We start from the raw sequence: 17819 nt of genomic DNA on the forward strand, positions 1-17819 counted from the left end.
TAAAATCGCTTCAGGCGTTCTTTCCACCGCATCCGTGATGAAGCCCTGCAGGCTCAAGGCTCAAGCCGAGGCTTGTCAATCAGACCATGGTCTGATTGATCTCTATTGCGAATAAACCAGTGGGATCCGGTCTAGAGCCCGCCTACTGCATCCGGCTATTTACACGTACACATACATGCAAGAATTGTTTCCGTATCCGGACCGGATCAGCAATTTGATCCAAGCATAGAGTTAAGATCCAAGTGCATGAGTTTGTTTTTGTCGCTATACAGGACACACGTGGAGTTCCTATCACGCGCGTGCACTGCACAGCTACTATGATTTTTTATTTGATGGGAATTTAGGATTTATTGGCTTAGTTTGTGTGTGCGTGCGTACGATGCGTGTGTGTGAGAGAGGGAGAGGTTTCTTTAGTCTACATCTCTGATGATGATGATGTAGCCTTTCAATTCAATGGAGCTTTATTGGCATGAGAAAACATACGTTTACATTGCCAAAGCAAGTGTTACAAATAAAAACTGTTGAAAATGGGGAACATATATACAGTTGGAGGGAGTACAGCTTTGTGTAAACAGAGCTATGTTGCATTGTGACATTTTATATATTATACATACAGGGTATAAAGGGCATTTCACTGTGACAGTAAATGCATGGTAACTATTTACTATATCTGCATTTTATGTATTACATATGAACTTATTGTAAGTCACTCATATTTGCTAATGTCAAAATTGTAAATTGATTTGTTTACATATAAACTATTTGATATTTTCCTGGCTTTAGATGATGAGTCGGATGGAGAGGTGCCGGGGACTCCTTGTGTTCTTAGGTCTATACCGTTTGAAGGTAAGGAGAAAACAAAAACTGATGCATTTTGTATAATTCTATAGCATTTTAGAGTAGATACAGCTATCTGTTTGTTCAATGCTTTTATCATTTACATCATAATGTCATGGACCTGTCTGAGACATGCTGGGTGTGTAAATAATTGATTTCATTTTGTGCACATCATGTTTACTAGTTTATATTTTACTACTGTGATTTCAGAAGAGTCGAGTGCAGCACAGCCTACTTCTTCATTGCCACATCGTGGTCATCCAAGGACAAGGATAGGTAAAGAACACCTTTTTTTCTGTAAATCAGACTTAGCACCAGACGCGTTGTGAGCTTGTAGATCGGCTATTTTCAGCACACAACCAAGTGTAAAATCAGTCATTACGATGCCATCAAGGCCTGCCAAAATAGATTTTAGTCGACTAAATCAACTGTAGATTTAGTTACCTAAAATCTTATGATGATCAGTCAACTAAAACTAGACTAAAACTAAAAGACATTTTATTCAAAAGACTACGACTGAAACAAAATCAAAATTTGCTGTCAAAAACAACACTGCTTACTCGTAGTAATTATGTATTTGTATAATTTACAGATCGACCATGGGCTCGTGTACGTGGTAGGTGTAGGGGTGCAGAGTTCAGCAGACCCGGAGGAGCCTGGCTGGAGTGAAACAGAATGGAGCCAAGAGTCCCAAGATCCAGTGGACTACCTGGAACTGATAACACAGGTCCAGATGCAAAGAGTGGTGACAGGATGTTCAAAATACGCCCAGTTCTAGATTATCTCCAAAATCCGTGAACTGTACAAACCAAACCAAGATATTTCCATTGATAGGTACACTTTTATTCAAAGGGCGCCTAAATTTCAAGGTCTACAATCCACAGAAACCAGTGAAATATGGGATAAAATCTTATATTCTCTGTGATTCAGGTACAGGTTACTGTTTCAATATGAAACCCTACTGTGGAGAATCTGTTTCCCTGCTTGAGACGGTTGAATCACACACACACACACACACACAAACACGCACGCACGCACGCACACCCGCACGCACGCACGCACACACGCACACATACACTCTGTAGACATGTAGTGGTTGAGGCCTGTGTAAGTGCAGGTAGGCCACAACCTTTTTCCATTTGCAGTATTACAATTGAGTTCTAGTGTCTAAAATGTTGTTTTATATTTTATTTTCATTTTCATCAATCATTTGTACTGTACTTCAACCTAAAAAGAACCCTGAAAGCAGAAGCAGGATTCAGGCTGAATCTCATGTCACTGTGTCAATGTTCTGCACTGCTCCTTACTACTGCTCTTACTTCTCTTACACACTAAAAGTGTGTAAAAAGCACTTGTTTCTATTTTTTTGAATTTGTTTGTAAACAACCACTGAGCACAGGTGTGATGTTACTGTGTGATTTTACTGCCAACAGTAAAGGATAAAGAGAGATTTCTGCCTGAAAATGTTTCCTTCACAAAAATGCATTTTTCTCAGCTTTATGTTCTCAAAGAGCTGTTTTTTAGTCCATATTCAGCAGCTTCTAGCTAATGAATAGAACATGATAAAGACACGAAATCTTTTTCTGTTGCAAAGTAGACATTCTATTCTTCGTTGCCATATAATTGTTGTCTTTATAGTCAAAGCCAATTTTCTCCAGTAGGCCTTCAAAGATGAGCGACAATTCTCAAATTTAGCTGGCAGTGGATGGAGCTTTTTGTTAAATTCTGTGGCAGTAAGAGAGTTAAGTCACTCTAGTGGTCCAAGGGTCATAAAAGGTTGAGAATCACTGATGAAGATGACAGCTAGAGTAACAGAATCACTTATGAAGATGACAGCTAGAGAAACAGAATCACTGATGACGACGACAGCTAGAGTAACAGCAATTTAAAGTTTAGTTATCAGCCATGGTCTTGTCCATCCAGGCACGCAGCGCAGTGACGCGGGCGAACCCAGCAGGTGCAGTGGTGATGCAGCCTCGTCTGACCCAGGAGGTCACACCAACCAGGGTCCAGGCTCCATTCTTCTTACACACCAGGGGACCACCAGAGTCACCCTGAAACAACAAGCACATTTTATCTCTTTCATGTCCAAAATAAATGAACAATGACTACCGACGTGTAGGCCAGATCCGACGCCGGAAGAGAATTTGAATCAAGCCAACCAGAGAAGTTATGAATCTTGAACATAACACATTTCATCAAATGCAGCAGGAGGCTCAGGAGGTAGACTGGAAGGTTCGCAGTTCGATCCCGGGCTCCCTCAGAGTTACCATCGAAGTGCCTTTGAGCAAGACACTAAACCCCTAATTGCTCCTGATGAGCACGTTGGTGCCTTGCATGGTTTCCTCCTCCAATGGTGTGTGTCTGTGTGAATGGTGCGATAGAAATGCACCATTTACCATTTCATTTACCATTTTACTAGCTCAGTGGTTGGAGTCTGCCCTGAGATTGGGAGGTCGGGACGTGTACTCTTATACATCATGTGACATACTAGCATGTCGAGGGGGTGTGCTGAGGGATGCACTTGTACTGTACAGTATATCGAGCTGCCTCACGCTACAGAAACAGGAGATACTCCAACCACATATCTCAGCCCTGGGTTAGGGTAGGGCAGCGCTATTCAACATGCGGCCCCTGCAGCACGTCTGTGCGGCCCTTCATGGTCATACCAATACAAATATATTTGTTCTACTTGTTCTACTACTTTCTACTCAGTGTGGACAAATCATTTCTTATGTCATTTTTCAGTTTCTCTCCAAAACCCCTAAGAAACAATTTTTGTTTTTTTTGTGCTATTTAGTTTGTTCCGAAAATTGTAGCATTCATTATTAATCCTTCCATGACAATCTTTCTGTTCAATGAGGTTTGGCCCAGATGGAATTGTACCTGTTGTCTGTCCTTACTTTTTTTAGACTAGTCATGTAGTGTATGTGTTACAAAATCATTGTCTAAACATCCAAAATAGGACCGTCATTCTTAGCTTGCAGGCCCTTGGACTTTTAGTATTTTGCTGAGTCGCCCCTGAGCCATCTTAAGTTGAGTAGCCCTGGGGTAGGGTTAGGGGCTCTGCCAGAAACGTGGAGGTTACAGATCCAGTGTGTGTGGTTAGGGTTAAGGCCTCTCCATACTTCGACCGAAATGTTCGGTGAGTTGTGTTTTCCGACGTGCACATTTCCGAACTCTCGTTAGGTCCAATGCTTTTCAGAAGTCCAGAGGGATATAATTTTATGGTAGAAAAGGACCTTTTGACCGAAAACGGCGGTTTCGGTCAAAGTATGGACAGGCCTTAAGAGTTAGGGTCACAGTTAGGGAGAGGGTCATGTCACTCACGTGGCAGGTTACAGATCCAGCAGCTCCAGCACAGAACATCCGTCTGGTGAGGAAACTGCCCTTCATGTCCTTGCACTGATTGTAGCTGATGAGAGGCAGACAAACTTGCTGGAGCTTGAGAGGTACTTCACGAGCTGAGAAGAAATATACACAATTCAATGTTATAGGTTTGAGCTTTGAGCTCTTGTGTGTCACTGGGAATGACACATTGTTATTAAATAGTATTAAAAGTCTTAATGTTATTCTTTTTGAGATAAAATACATTTGTTTTGGAAAATAAAAGGTGGTAACTTTCATTTAACCATAAATTTGTTTCAAACTGACATTTGATAGTGAATCTGTTCTGCTCTGGAGTAACTACTGTGCTTGCCACTTGTAAGCTATAATTAAGCTACTCTATCCCATTAAAACTGGCAAAGCATCAGAAGCATTTTAGATTTTAGAAGCAACATACTGTATATCTTTTCGGAAAACTGTTTAGAAGGCATTTGTAGAATCTGCCTCAGGTTAATGTAAAACGTCTATGCTAAATCATTGAATAGACATGGTAAAACAGTCCAGTCACTGTGGTGGATGGAAGGAAAGTGTGTTTCCTGTGTCATTCCCTCACATTCGAAGTGGGTCCATCCCCAGCCAGAGACCACACACTTTGCGTCGGCATAGAAGATGTCACCAGTCTCAGCCACACACACAGGGGACACGTGCTTGCTCATCTGGGCAGGGCGTTGCAGCTTGATCAGTGCGATGTCATAGTCGAGAGTTGTACGGCTGTAGTCGGGGTGATTGAAGACCTATCAAAAACAAATTACACATGCAGTCATCTTAGCTGTTAGGAGAGATGTGCACAAAGTTAGTTGTTGCTGCTGCTTGTTGATTGAATGCCTGGCTTCAGCCATGACATTCAAAATGTCAAAATGTCAGAAATGATGAGCAGGTTAATGGAGAGCACACTGATAAGAAATAAGTAACAATGTGTCCCTAACTATCAGATCTCATGAAACAATACGATACTGATCTGATCTTATAAAACAGAGCACCCACCTTTCCAATCCTCATGTTCTTGACATCGTTTGTCTTTTTGCGGTTGTGCAGGCCGAGGATTAGACGGTGAGATTGACTGAAAATTATTTAAAAAATAAAAGTGAGTTGCTGAACCACGCACACACACGCGCGCGCACGCATGCACACACGTGCACACACACACGCACACACACACACTTATTTAGTTAGTTAGTGCTACTGTACCTGACCTCGCAGTGAGCAGCAGTCACAACCCAGTCCTTGTTGATCAGCGATCCACCACAGAAATGAAAGCCACGATAGTCCTGATCACAGCAATGGACATTTCATTAGTATTCAAACATCATGGGCCTTATCTTGTGCATGTGCCCCTCATTCAGGCACACATTGACAGATTTGCATGCACATACGTATATGCGCGCATATTTATACTTGTATATGCAGGGAATGAATTCACTGACCATGCTGTTATTGAGACAAATAAAAGTAATATTGTAGATAGATGAGGATGATGACAGAGAGAGAGTGGTGTATAATTTACCTGCAGGGAGACCTGCCAGGGCCAGGAGTGAGGTACAGCCTCCTCACCGTTGACGATACCTAGTCCATCACTGGGACATCCACTGACCACTGGTTTGATGGCAGGAACACCACAGGCTGAAGATGCATGCACACATGCACACAAACACAAGGTATAACACAGCAGTTTGTGGTGAAGTATGATGGCATACACACATATATTTCTTAACAAATTATAATATTACAGAAACATTTTATGTTTTATACTTTTATCATATAACAATGTTGAAGTGAAATGTATTTGTATGTATTTTGTATTTTTCTCCAATTTGTTTTTCCATTAATGTAAAAAGACAAAAAAGATGTACAAGCTTGCAGTGTGGCATGAAGTGACACACTGTGAGCTTGTAGAAAAACATTTTTCTAAATAATTTTTCCAAAGAAAATTGAAAAATAAAATAATAATAATAATAATAAAATCTTATGTCACTACATATAGCTAAAATTACACAGATGTCTTCCTGGATTTAATTGATTAGGGTGATATGGTTCTCAGGTCATATTTGAATTTGCAAGGGCCTATTATTTTAGTTTTACATCTTCTTTCATTTCTATTAAGCAAGCATGTATAATGTTATATTGCAGACACTGTGTTATGATTATTCAAACAATAAATTGTATCAGTAATATACATCATCAACTCGTATGAATCATCAAATACTTGAGTATAAGTCTTAGTTACTCTACCCACCTCTGCCCGTGGTTCCATTGTGGACTGCAGTCACTTCTTCAGGGGAATGTATGTAGACTGCTGATGCTGGATGTGTGCCTGTTGAAAACATGGATCAATACAACTTCAAAGGACTGAATTTCTTCAAAATCTCCATAAGTGCTTAATTAGCCTATTATTACTTAATACTCCGAGCGAGGAGACAATGAGGATTAAATGCAATGCAAGGACGTAGGAATTGATCCTTTTCAACTGAATAGCCTGAAAATAGATACTTAATGATAGATATATTACCAAGCAAGCCACAAATGAAGCACTGACATCTCTGTTGTAATTGGTTTATAAAAACCCTGTTTTGGCTGGCAATATATGTAAGCCAACAGAATATGAGGTGCAAATAAACTTCACACACACAGACTAATGTTGAATATTTTTAGGTTCTACTCGTGAATGTCATATGCCCCTTTTACCCTATGCAAACCCACATTGTTTTAGAGTCTTCTTCTCTAAAAGTGTTAAGCCACACAGTTAAAGCATCCAGAAATTGTTAAATAACACGTTTAAATTGAAGCATGGTTCTTCAGCTATTTGTTTTACACATCAACCAATGAATATCATTAAAACAGAGAACATACCTGAGCTAAAGAGCAGGATGAACACCAGGGTTATTTGATTCATAACTTTAGCTGTCATGCAGGACACATGAAACCAATGACACTTCAATCTAAACCTGACACTCACTGAACAGCGCCTATATCTAATATGTCTGAATATAAGGTACATGTCAGCCCTTCTCATTATCTATTCATCAGGGAGGGGTTTATTTTCTTAATGTCACACACACACACACACACACACACGCATGCACGCACGGACGCTCACTCGCACGCACGCACGCACGCACGCACACACACACACCTACTCTCTTCCATTGTCACTACTGTAGGCAGTTTTAGTTTTTTTTTGCTTTCTGTTTTGATGTAATTGTGTTGTTTTTAGCCATGTTGTTTTTTTTGCTTTGTAAAAAGTTTAATCGACTGTAGTTAGTACACTGTTATTTTCTTTCCTTCAGTTATTTTTCTATTTACCATAATGAACACTTGCTATAAGCAGAATTATAATGCATTGTACTCATAATGCCTTATATTAAAAAAAGAAAAAGAAAAATCGTAACACACTATACAGCATTTTATAATGACTAATAAGGTCAAGTATTATAATCACTGGAAACCATGTGCATGTTTTGTTTGTTTTCAGAAACATAGAAAAGAAAAGAGGAGGTGGGTGGGGGCAGGATAAAATAATCATAAAACAAAATCAAATAGTTATCTAGTACATATTTACACATACCATAGTATGTAAAAGAGGTTTAGATATACAGTAAGGTGTACGAGCATAGCAGCTGGTATACAGCACTGTTCATTAGTACTATGCACAGTAGACATCAGTGGTGTGTTTTGTTTTGAGGGCATACTATAATCTACGATCCGCGGCTATTCCAGCACATACATGCCAGTGCATAATACCTATCAGATCCACTACTTTGAAAGGTTCACTATAGGGCAGTGTTGTCGGGTGGAAAACTTGTGTGTCCAAAACCATTCATTTTGTATTTTTCATTTTAAGGCATGCACAAGATAGGGCATGCAGTAATTCTGCTTTAATTAAACATTAATAGTGAAAATAGATGCCTCGCGGAGGCATTGTGTGCTTGTAGGTCTGCTATTTTCACTACTTTGGACAACACTTTTGTATGATGAAGTAGGTTTCCAGGTTTGCTTCAGAACATATGATACTGATTTACTATGATTTATTGATTTACTATTCTATTTGTTCACTAGCAATCAAATCAGAATTTCAGGAAGAGGCAGGTTTACAAGGCTACATTATGAGTCCACTTGTACTGGTTCTCATTTATCTGAGAGTTTTACAAACCTTTTATGGTCACTCAGGGCTATCTCTTTATGTGTTTCTGGTATATTATTGTCTTATCATTTTATGTCTGTGGCAAAAATGTAATTTTAACAAAAAATATAGTAAGCATAATTGAAAGCATTTGTTGTGTTGTTTGATTTTGGCCAGCAACTTTTAGTTTAGGCTTGTGTGCCATTGTTTGATTTTGGCCAGCAACTTTAAGTTTAGGCTTGTGTGCGATTGTGAACTGCTTTGAAAAAGAATTAACTTGCGAATGGACAAGTCCTTTCAACCGAAAGTGCTTTTGTGGTTTCACTGTTCTGTATACTTGCTGATATCTTTGTCTGAACTTGTTAATTCGCCTCAAATGCAGGCGCAGCACGTTAGGGAGATGAAAAGAGGAAGCACAATAATTGTATTTTTGTCCAGAGGGCCATGCATTTGTCACGAAGAGGCTCTGTGCGCTTCTCATCTTTAGAAAGTCCACACCCGCAACTATATATAATTATAGGACTGTGACAAGGCTAAAGGCTACTAGGTAAACTAGTGTCGATAGTACGGAGAATTAGTACTGATACGGTTTGAAATACAGAATTGAGTTGACAAAAATCGATATAATTTATATTATAGTTAAATCATATATAACCTATAAAACGGAATTACATTTGACAATTGCTTCAACTTTTGTCCAAGATTTTGTCCAAAACCCACACAAATAGGGAGGGATACATTCAGCTATATTTTTGTCCATACCTACCCTTTATCGCTATAAACTTCTTTCTCTTTTGTTTTACTATTTTGAAAAACATTTCTAAATACTTCAAATAGACGAAAATGCTTTTCAAAATAGTGGAAAAAAAAGTAAGGCAAAGAAGTTTAGGGATAAGGCAAGGACGAAATATGCCCATTGTCTGGAGTCAGGATGTATGTGTAGCAAACCCGGTCTGGTGGAGAATTTGAAAAATTCTGAAAAGTGCACTTTTCTCTCTTTTTTTCCGTTCTTGAATGGTGCATACACTTATACGTTCAAATCTGAAAGATTTTCGTAAACATTTGCAGCCCTCATATCCTTGTGACTTAGATCTCTCTGAATAGGCTACCTGTCATTAACATCAACACATGCTGGGAAAATAAAGGCCTTTTACTCTTTTTAAGTTTGAGTACCCGGATCTCCCATGTTTTATCTACATGCATTGTATAGTTTCAATGTACATATTATTTATTTTTGGATAATATACTGTTTCGACTGATATGATGATTGGTTCTGGTTTACATATGATCCCAAATTATATGCATTTGATGCATATGCATTAACTTGTGTATACCTTGCTTACTGTAGAGTGCCATTCTAAATGCCTACATTTTTTGATTGGAAGGTTAGCTTTTTGCTGTAAACATGTTGGCATGATGTATGTGTGAAAGACGGGTGCTTTACTTGAGCAGTGTGGTTTTGACACTTCTGTGTACTAGGAAGAGCCAAAGTGAAGGGACCAAAGTGACTCTATGTACCCTGAAATTGTGGTCTTGTGTTGGCCACATAAGCATTATTATTATTATTATTTATTTATTTATTGTCCAACAGCATGTCATAGGATCCCAAACACTAGTTTGGGGTATCAGTGGCCTTTTGGGACACAAATGACATTGTAGCCAACGTCGACACAAATGACATTGTAGCCAACGTCTTTGACTTCATTACCCAAGAGTCCCTGCAAGCATGTCCGACCAGGACGCCCTGTGATTGGAGTCGTGCTTCGACTGGCATGTTCTGCCTTGGTGCCTTGGCAAATGACAGGATGAAACACTTTGCCCTATACTGTAATACAGTCAAGCTAGCAGGGACCCCCTCTGACTCTTTACATTTATGGAAGGATGATTGTTTGAACATGAAACTTTGTAATTTTCTGGCATAATATGCTATAGTTGTTGAACAGTGACATAGTGCTGTTTCAGGTCTTTAAAATTAGTTCAAGTAAGTCTTTGGTCTAAAGATAGGCTAGAAATAAATGTAGGCTACCATACTAACTGCAGTGTTATAACAATGACATGTCCTGGTGCATTTAGCCTTAAGTTAGAGATAAAGGCATATATGAAAGATTAACATGAAAAGACAATAATATTGTGTCATGTGTGTTCAGCTAGACTTGGACTCTCTTACTCCTATAGCATCTTTACCTAGCCTTTTATACGCATATTTGATAAAGAAGCTGATCATAATCTGCTGTTGATCAGAGCACACTTTATATGTTTTATACTTGATATAATTATGTAACTTTTTTTTATAATTGCAGCTGTGCAAGCTGTAAAAAAATACATATAACATTAAAATTAAACAGTTGTTTCACAGTGAAATTTTACCACAACTTCTTTATACAGTATGTGCGAACTTTGGACAGTCTATACATTTTTGACACAATATTGCACTGTTTTGGCCTGCACCCCAATTCTGGATGGCAATCTCGGTCCCTGAGAAACATTGAAAGGGAAGCTCACAGATGGGGCTAATCCTCTCTATGAACACACGATTTACAGCAAATAAACTACACAACTGAAATTCAAATATGTATTTATTCAAGCTAAAAGCAATAAGCATTTATCACTGTAAACAAGTTGCACATCAAGGACACATATCATACACCCAGGCATTTGTATTAGCTGCAGGCCGGGCACAGCAGTGGGGGTGGTTTTCTAGTGCCACTAAAACATCTGTCATCCATTTTTACCATAGAGATTTCTAAACATATTTATATCAATTAATTTGAGCCTATCACCCAGGATCATCCAGGATCCTGGTGAATCAGGACCATAAGTTGTTGTGCCATGTCTGCTTATAATAAGCAATTTGTGTCTTTTAAAAAATTGGATAGTTGCTTATTGGGTTTACTTTCTAATATTTTTTAAACCAGTAGTTCCCAAATCTTTTCATAGCAAGGACCCCAGATTAACATATTTGTCCAGTCGCAGACCCCCATCTGAAAATGTGCATAGTGCCAGGGACCTCCACACAGATTTATGTTGTTGAAATGTTTCAAAAATATTCAAAATATATATTTTCCCTCAATATCTTTTAAATAGCAAATATACAAGCTCACAATGTGTTGCAATGTGACACATTGTGAGCTTGCTGATCTGCTATTTTCAAATGTAAATGTAAAGTAGTATAGCCTAGTTGCTTCTGTTGGACTTATTTATTTGGCAAAATCTGGCAACAGACAATACCATGTCACTTCCTTACTTGGGAGGAAGTGGAGCAGCACACAGAGAAAAACTCTCTAGCGCCCTCTGTAAAAGAAAATGGCAGCCTCCATAGAGAGGGCCAGGAATATGGTGAATAGGAAAAATGAATGGCAGATTTTTCAGTGGCAGCAGAAACCCATGCCCTATTGATTGTGTTGATGCCAACTACCAGCTGTTTACAGTTTAGTTGTTAGCCATGGTCCGGTCCATCCAGGCGCGCACGTTGGGGATGAAGGTGTAAACACCAGGCTTGTAGTTACTGTCGCAGCCTTCCGCGCCCCAGGAAGTAATACCAAGCAGGGTCCAGGCTCCATTCTTCTTACACACCAGGGGCCCACCAGAGTCACCCTGAAACAGCAAGCAATTCTAAGTTTTTAACCACTTGACTCCCCAGCCAGCGCGCACGGCCGGCAAGAGCCAGCTGACACTGTGTCGATCCGCTCTGCAAAGCTCATTTCCCAGCCACAAAAACATGTCAAGGACCCACAATATGTACAAGTGCATGACTTTGGCGCCGCAAGCCACATTACAATTTTTTTTTTCTTTTCTTTTTTTGTAACTTTGCTACTCACATTGCAGGTGTCAGCTCCACCAGCTCCAGCGCAGAACATCCTGTTGGTGATTTGGCCCCTGTACTTGCTCTTGCATGTCTTGTAGCTGGTGGTGGACAGACACACTTGCTGGAGATGGTTAGGACTCCGAGGAGCTGGAAGAAGACACGATTCAAAGGTTAGGTTTGACCTTTGAGTATTGGATGGTTCTGGACAATAACAAATGCATAAGGACCTTTAACCAACCTCGTTAATGATTTAACCATTAACCTGAAGAATAAAATGTAGGCTACTATTTAGAATGGAGGAGTTCTGTCTGTGACTGCACTCAGGGTTTGGAGACAATCCTCCGCAGATCTGCCATGCTGTACTGTATTGTTGTTGTGCATATTATATAATTGTCTGACATATTTTGATTCAGATCATAGTTTCATTGTGGTGTTATGCTATGAAAGGATTGTTTTGTAAAGTTAAAGGGATATTTCACTTTCAAAAAAACTTTTGGTAATTTTGTCATCTAATCAGGCTTTTATGAATACCCTGAACAGTTTTTAATTAGCTTGATTGAATATTTAGATATTTGATGTAAATGTTACCAGTCCCTCCAGGCCCAGGGCCTCTCCCCACACACACCCATTGTAACTTCAAACTTAATTTAACCATGATAGATGCATTAAAAACACTCATTATCTTTTCTGGTGACTCATAATACCCTCCTAATATGTGAGCAGGCCGTGTTTTTTCGATAACTTTTTTCATTTATTTTTAATTAAAAAAGAAATTGTAATTCATTTTTCCATTTTCCCAAATAATTATACAAAAATATATGAAAAAATGTATCGAAAAAACACGGCCTGCTCACATATTAGGAGGGTAGTATGAGTCAACAGAACAAATAATGGGTGTTTTTAATGAATCTATCATGGTTCAAATGGAGTTTGAAGTTACAATGGGTGTGTATGTGGAGAGAGGCCCTTCCACTGCTCCCTGTTGAAAGTGGAATATCCCTTTAAATGAAAGATGAATATCACACAGCCCAGTCACTGTGTTGTTGATTGATGGAAAGAGTGTGTTTTGTCATCCACTCACGTTTGTAGCGGGTCAGGCCCCAGCCAGTGGCCACACACTTGGTGCCAGCATTGATGTTGTCACGAGTCTCAGTCACACACACGGGGGACACATGCTCGTTCAGCTGGGCAGGGCTTTCCAGCTTGATCAGTGCGATGTCATAGTCAGTAGTTTGGCGGTTGTAGTTGGGGTGATTGATGACCTATCAGGGAAATTACATCATTTGTTTAATGTGTTGTTGATTAAATGCTCCAATCTGGAGCCATGCAGGAATATGGTTAAAATAATGTTCATTATATGTGCCATATGAAACAGATCACCAACCTTTCCAACTCCCATATCCTGGATGTTGTATTTGTTCTTGAGGTTGTGCTGGCCCAGGATTACACGGTTAGATTTGCTGAAAAAAGATGGAGAGAGATTTACTTTTATGAGTCTGATGAAATAAAAATAAAACACCAATTGAGTTGTAACAGGTTGCTTGGGGTTTTGTATCCATGCATCGTATTTTACTTCTAGTATGTTGAATGAATGTATATAGTATCGATTATACGTATCCTGTGTGCATGCACACTCGCGAGTGTGTGTGTGTGTGTGTGTGTGTGTGTGTGTGTGTGTGTGTGTGTGTGTGTGTGTGTGTGTGTGTGTGTGTGTGTGTGTGTGTGTGTGTGTGTGTGTGTGCACACGTGCATGTGCATTTATCTTGCCTCAGGTCCCAGTTTTGGAAATGCTACTCTATGCAGATTGAATATGCGGATAGAATTTAATATCCGGTTTAGAGGGAGACTTTGGGTGCGTTTATATGCACAGATGTATTCCACTTATATTCGGAATGACTGCTCATTCAGAATAGAAATGCTCATATAGCCTGGCCATTCCGGTCTGACCCGAATTAATTTTCATTCTGGTCTGAAGAGGTGGTTTATGCCGTTTCAATCGGGATACATTTGTCATATAAACGCTCCATTCGGAATGAACTGCTGTCTGAACTGCCCCCCCCCTTCTCTGACCTGAAGTAGGCCTACTTTGCGCATGCCCAAAGTTCTATTCCGAATGAATCCTTTGATCATGTAAACGACAGTGGAATGAGGGATACTTGTATTCAGGTCCCATGTAAACGTTTGGGTATGAAGCTCTATTCTGAATAAGTTCATTCTGAATGCCATTCTGAATGTGCATATAAACGCACCCATTGTCTACTCTACCTGACCTTGCAGTGGGCAGCAGTCACAACCCAGTCCTTGTTGATCAGTGATCCACCACAGAACTGGAAACCTGAATAGGTCTGAAGTCAGATTAAGGTTTCATTAGCAATAGTAGGATTTAACATTAACATTCATCCACCTATTCGCACATGAATGCACGGTCATGCACACACACACGCACGCACACACGCACACACACACACAAAATATATACTGTAGTACGTACTTGAAGGGAGATCTGCCAGGGCCAGGAGTGAGGCACAGCCTCCTCACCGTTGACGATACCTAGTCCATCACGGGGACATTCTGGAACTTTTGGTTTGATGGCAGGAACACCACAGGCTGAAGAATATAATATGCGCGTATGGACACACATAGCATAATTGCGTAAGGCACTTTTTTTGTTCAAATTGACATTTCAACCTAATTCTACTCTCCAAGCGCTGCTGCTACATTGTGCCTTATTGCCTATGTCCTCAGCCTCTTAGAATGCTTGTTACATTCCAAAACCACTTTCTTCTCAAGAAAGGCAAAAATTAATGGTGAATCAGCAGTGTAGAGTAGAGAGTAGAGTTAGGCAGAAATATTCTAATAAACAAAAACAAATAATAATAATAATAAGGTCGATAAAAATATTCAAATTATAAATGTATTATTATTTTTTCTCATGATTGCCTAAGTCAACCTAAGTCAGTCCTATTTTCTATAGGACAAGCATTTATAATGTTATATTTTAGATCTGAAATGATAAAATGACAACATCAAAATCATTTAAATGATCAAACACTTGAGTAGCCTATACAGTGTTTGCTGCTGTACGTAAACTCACATCTGCCCGTGGTACCATTGTGGACAGTAGTCACATCTTCAGGGGAATGCAGGTGGACTGTTGATGCCAGAGATGTGCCTGGTGAAAAGATGGAGAGTACCAATTAAAACTAGTACTACACTGATCAAAACCTAAAATGACTCATTTTGGATGTTGTGAAGCTTACACTTCGAGGCTAAATTCTTTACAGCAAATCTGACAAATATGAGTCAAGAGCAAGAATCCTTCCCACAGCCAGGATGATAACCAAACTGTAAACCACAATGAATATACCTCAAACACAGGCTACTGTATCTATTATTTGAATCATTATCTCACCCAAAAAAAGCCCTAGAGTGGATAGTAAAATAAATAACAATAAGGGTAATAATAATAATAAGGGTAATAATAATAATAATAATTTGAGCCCATGAAATGTTTTCATACTGTATGTTCTTGTCATCATAGTTGTCTTTGAAATATGTTGAAGATGCAAAAATGTAAGGAGTTGTTCACTCCAAAGAATTCTAAATTTCTTATCAATTACAGACCTAATGAAGCCTTGCATTCATGGACTGTTTGTCTTTGTCGCATTCCTGAGCCAAAACATTGACCACCGTGTGGCTCGTCAGTAGGACACTCAAGAGTCAACTTCGCCGGTCATCAAATTATTGATGTAGGTGGGAAAGAAAAGTGAATTCAAAGCTTCATGGGGTGTGTAATTGATATAAACTATGCATTTTCTTTTTTTTTGTTTATGTGTTAACTACTCATTTAAGTACAGTGCTTATTTTAAGTATCTTACAATAAGCAATAACCACATAAATGCCTAAATTGTAAATGTTATATCGCCTGACAAGGATACAGTTAAAACTGAGTCATACTTTACCTGAGGTCCAGAGCAGAAGGAGCACAAAGGTTATTTGACTCATACTGTATCTGTCTGTAGCTGGCAATACAGACACACTGATATGATGTCTGCTGTCAATGATGCTCAGATCTGTGGTCTGTAGTCTGAACTGGACCTACACTGAACAACACTTAGAGCCTTATATCTCTGTTGTTCTGACAGCATTATGTATTCATCAGGGAGTGGTTTATTTTCTTAATATCATATCATATCAACGCACGCACGCACGCACGCACACACACACACACACACACACACACACACACACACACACACACACACACACACACACACACACACACACACACACACACACACACAGGTTTGCAATTGCTACTTTGTGGGGACATTACACATAGTCTACTATCTTTGTGGGGACATTCCATTCATTTTAACCCTAACCCTAAACCCTAACCCTAACCCTAACCCTTAACCTAACCCCTAAAGACCTTGTGGGGACGTATTAATTTGTCCCCACACGTTTTTTTCCCTGGATTGTACTATCTTTGTGGGGACATGAGGTCCCCACAAAGATAGCTTTGCAAGCACACACACACACACACACACACACACACACACACACACACACACACACACACACACACACACACACACACACACACACTTCTCTTATCTTATATATTATATGTTCTGCTGCATGATTGTGTGGTAGTGTGAATTGTGCAGTGTTTAGAGACACATAATCAACCTTTTTTTTTAAATTGTGCTCAAGCTATCAAAAATTATAATTATGGCATGAGCTTGACATACTGATATAGCAAGCAGAGTAAGAACACGAACATAATTAAAAGGGGAAGTCAAGATGTGCACCACTAGAATGTGTTGCTTCTTCACACACTACAGAAGATTAAGATCAGCTCTGTGGTCTTGTCGATGTTGGTGAAGTCCTGCCCTTCCTGTCCTGATCATTAGAATGTTGAACCACCACTGGTGTGTCATCAGCAAACTGGACCATGGTGTTTGAGCTTTTTTTCTGGACACACAGTAGTGGATGTGGGGATTATATTGTATACAGAGCTTGCTCGAGACCCAAAAGGGAAATTACACATTTGCCTGGACGCAAACGAGGGAAAATAGCAGATCTACAAGCTCACAACATGTGTTGGGAGCTTGTAGATTTGCTATTTTCACTACTTCTTCAACTGTTTTATTTATGTATATTAATGGATAATATTTTTAGATGTATTTTATTTTATTTATGAAATACAAAGTTGTCTGCGGATGAATGAGTAAATTGTTTCCCAATCAAACCAACTTAGTTTGAAACGGACCCCCAAACCCTTGGCCCTGATCTTTACCTAGCCACCATGCACTCTTACTCCTTTACCTAACATCTTTAATAGCCTTTAACAACTTAGCCCCCATATTTGATATGCATGATCTTGATCTACTGAGCGCACTTCTGCGTTGTATTTGCCACAAGCTTGTTGTTGTTTCACTTTATCTGTAGGAACTTTGGACTGTCTTTAATCAACTACACAATTGCAATTCCAAGATTTATTCATTCAAGCAATAAGCAACAAGCATTTATCACTGGAAACAAGTTGCACATCAATGACACGCACACCCAGGCATTTGGTGTATTTATTCATTGTGCTGATGCCAAACTAACAGCTGTTTACAGTTTAGTTATAAGCCATGGTCCGGTCCATCCAGGCGCGCACGTGGG

At 39.4% G+C, this 17819-nt stretch overlaps 3 protein-coding genes and 1 long non-coding RNA gene across 4 annotated transcripts in view; 1 reads left to right on the plus strand and 3 right to left on the minus strand.

Moving 5' to 3' along the window:
- LOC308285878 (histone H1-like) overlaps window positions 1–17819 on the minus strand; it is a gene marked incomplete at both ends in the record, with an annotated part of 500380 nt that overhangs the window by 29201 nt on the left and 453360 nt on the right. The window lies entirely within an intron of this gene.
- Window positions 582–1830, plus strand: LOC308285900. The gene is made up of 3 exons (XR_013962090.1): window positions 582–846; window positions 1048–1113; window positions 1430–1830. It is a non-coding gene; the product is annotated as an uncharacterized lncRNA (long non-coding RNA).
- On the minus strand, window positions 2573–7159 carry LOC308285873 (chymotrypsin B-like). The gene is made up of 8 exons (XM_080726761.1): window positions 7072–7159; window positions 6458–6535; window positions 5729–5844; window positions 5413–5492; window positions 5209–5284; window positions 4778–4958; window positions 4168–4301; window positions 2573–2891 (listed from the first exon to the last, which is right to left on the minus strand). Exons 1-8 carry the CDS (start codon window positions 7127–7129, stop codon window positions 2730–2732), a joined length of 885 nt encoding a protein of 294 aa, XP_080582887.1. The 5' UTR covers window positions 7130–7159; the 3' UTR covers window positions 2573–2729.
- On the minus strand, window positions 11009–16224 carry LOC308285874 (chymotrypsin B-like). The gene is made up of 8 exons (XM_080726762.1): window positions 16109–16224; window positions 15241–15318; window positions 14638–14753; window positions 14412–14491; window positions 13531–13606; window positions 13228–13408; window positions 12160–12293; window positions 11009–11935 (listed from the first exon to the last, which is right to left on the minus strand). Exons 1-8 carry the CDS (start codon window positions 16149–16151, stop codon window positions 11771–11773), a joined length of 873 nt encoding a protein of 290 aa, XP_080582888.1. The 5' UTR covers window positions 16152–16224; the 3' UTR covers window positions 11009–11770.

This window comes from Nannobrachium achirus (assembly GCF_963921795.1).
Source record: "Nannobrachium achirus genome assembly, chromosome: 5".
Lineage (NCBI taxonomy): Eukaryota > Metazoa > Chordata > Actinopteri > Myctophiformes > Myctophidae > Nannobrachium > Nannobrachium achirus.

What these genes read in the sequence shown, in the direction of transcription:
- LOC308285873 (XM_080726761.1), bottom strand. Translation starts at nt 7,129, where the DNA reads ATGACAGCTAAAGTTATGAATCAAATAACCCTGGTGTTCATCCTGCTC. An exon ending in CATCCTGCTCTTTAGCTCAG is followed by an intron (nt 6,536 to 7,071) that starts GTATGTTCTCTG and finishes TGTTTTCAACAG; the next exon opens with GCACACATCCAGCATCAGCA. An exon ending in CTGGATCTGTAACCTGCCAC is followed by an intron (nt 2,892 to 4,167) that starts GTGAGTGACATG and finishes TTGTTGTTTCAG; the next exon opens with GGTGACTCTGGTGGTCCCCT.
- LOC308285874 (XM_080726762.1), bottom strand. Translation starts at nt 16,151, where the DNA reads ATGAGTCAAATAACCTTTGTGCTCCTTCTGCTCTGGACCTCAG. An exon ending in AGGATATGGGAGTTGGAAAG is followed by an intron (nt 13,409 to 13,530) that starts GTTGGTGATCTG and finishes TTTCCCTGATAG; the next exon opens with GTCATCAATCACCCCAACTA. An exon ending in GTGGAGCTGACACCTGCAAT is followed by an intron (nt 11,936 to 12,159) that starts GTGAGTAGCAAA and finishes TTGCTGTTTCAG; the next exon opens with GGTGACTCTGGTGGGCCCCT.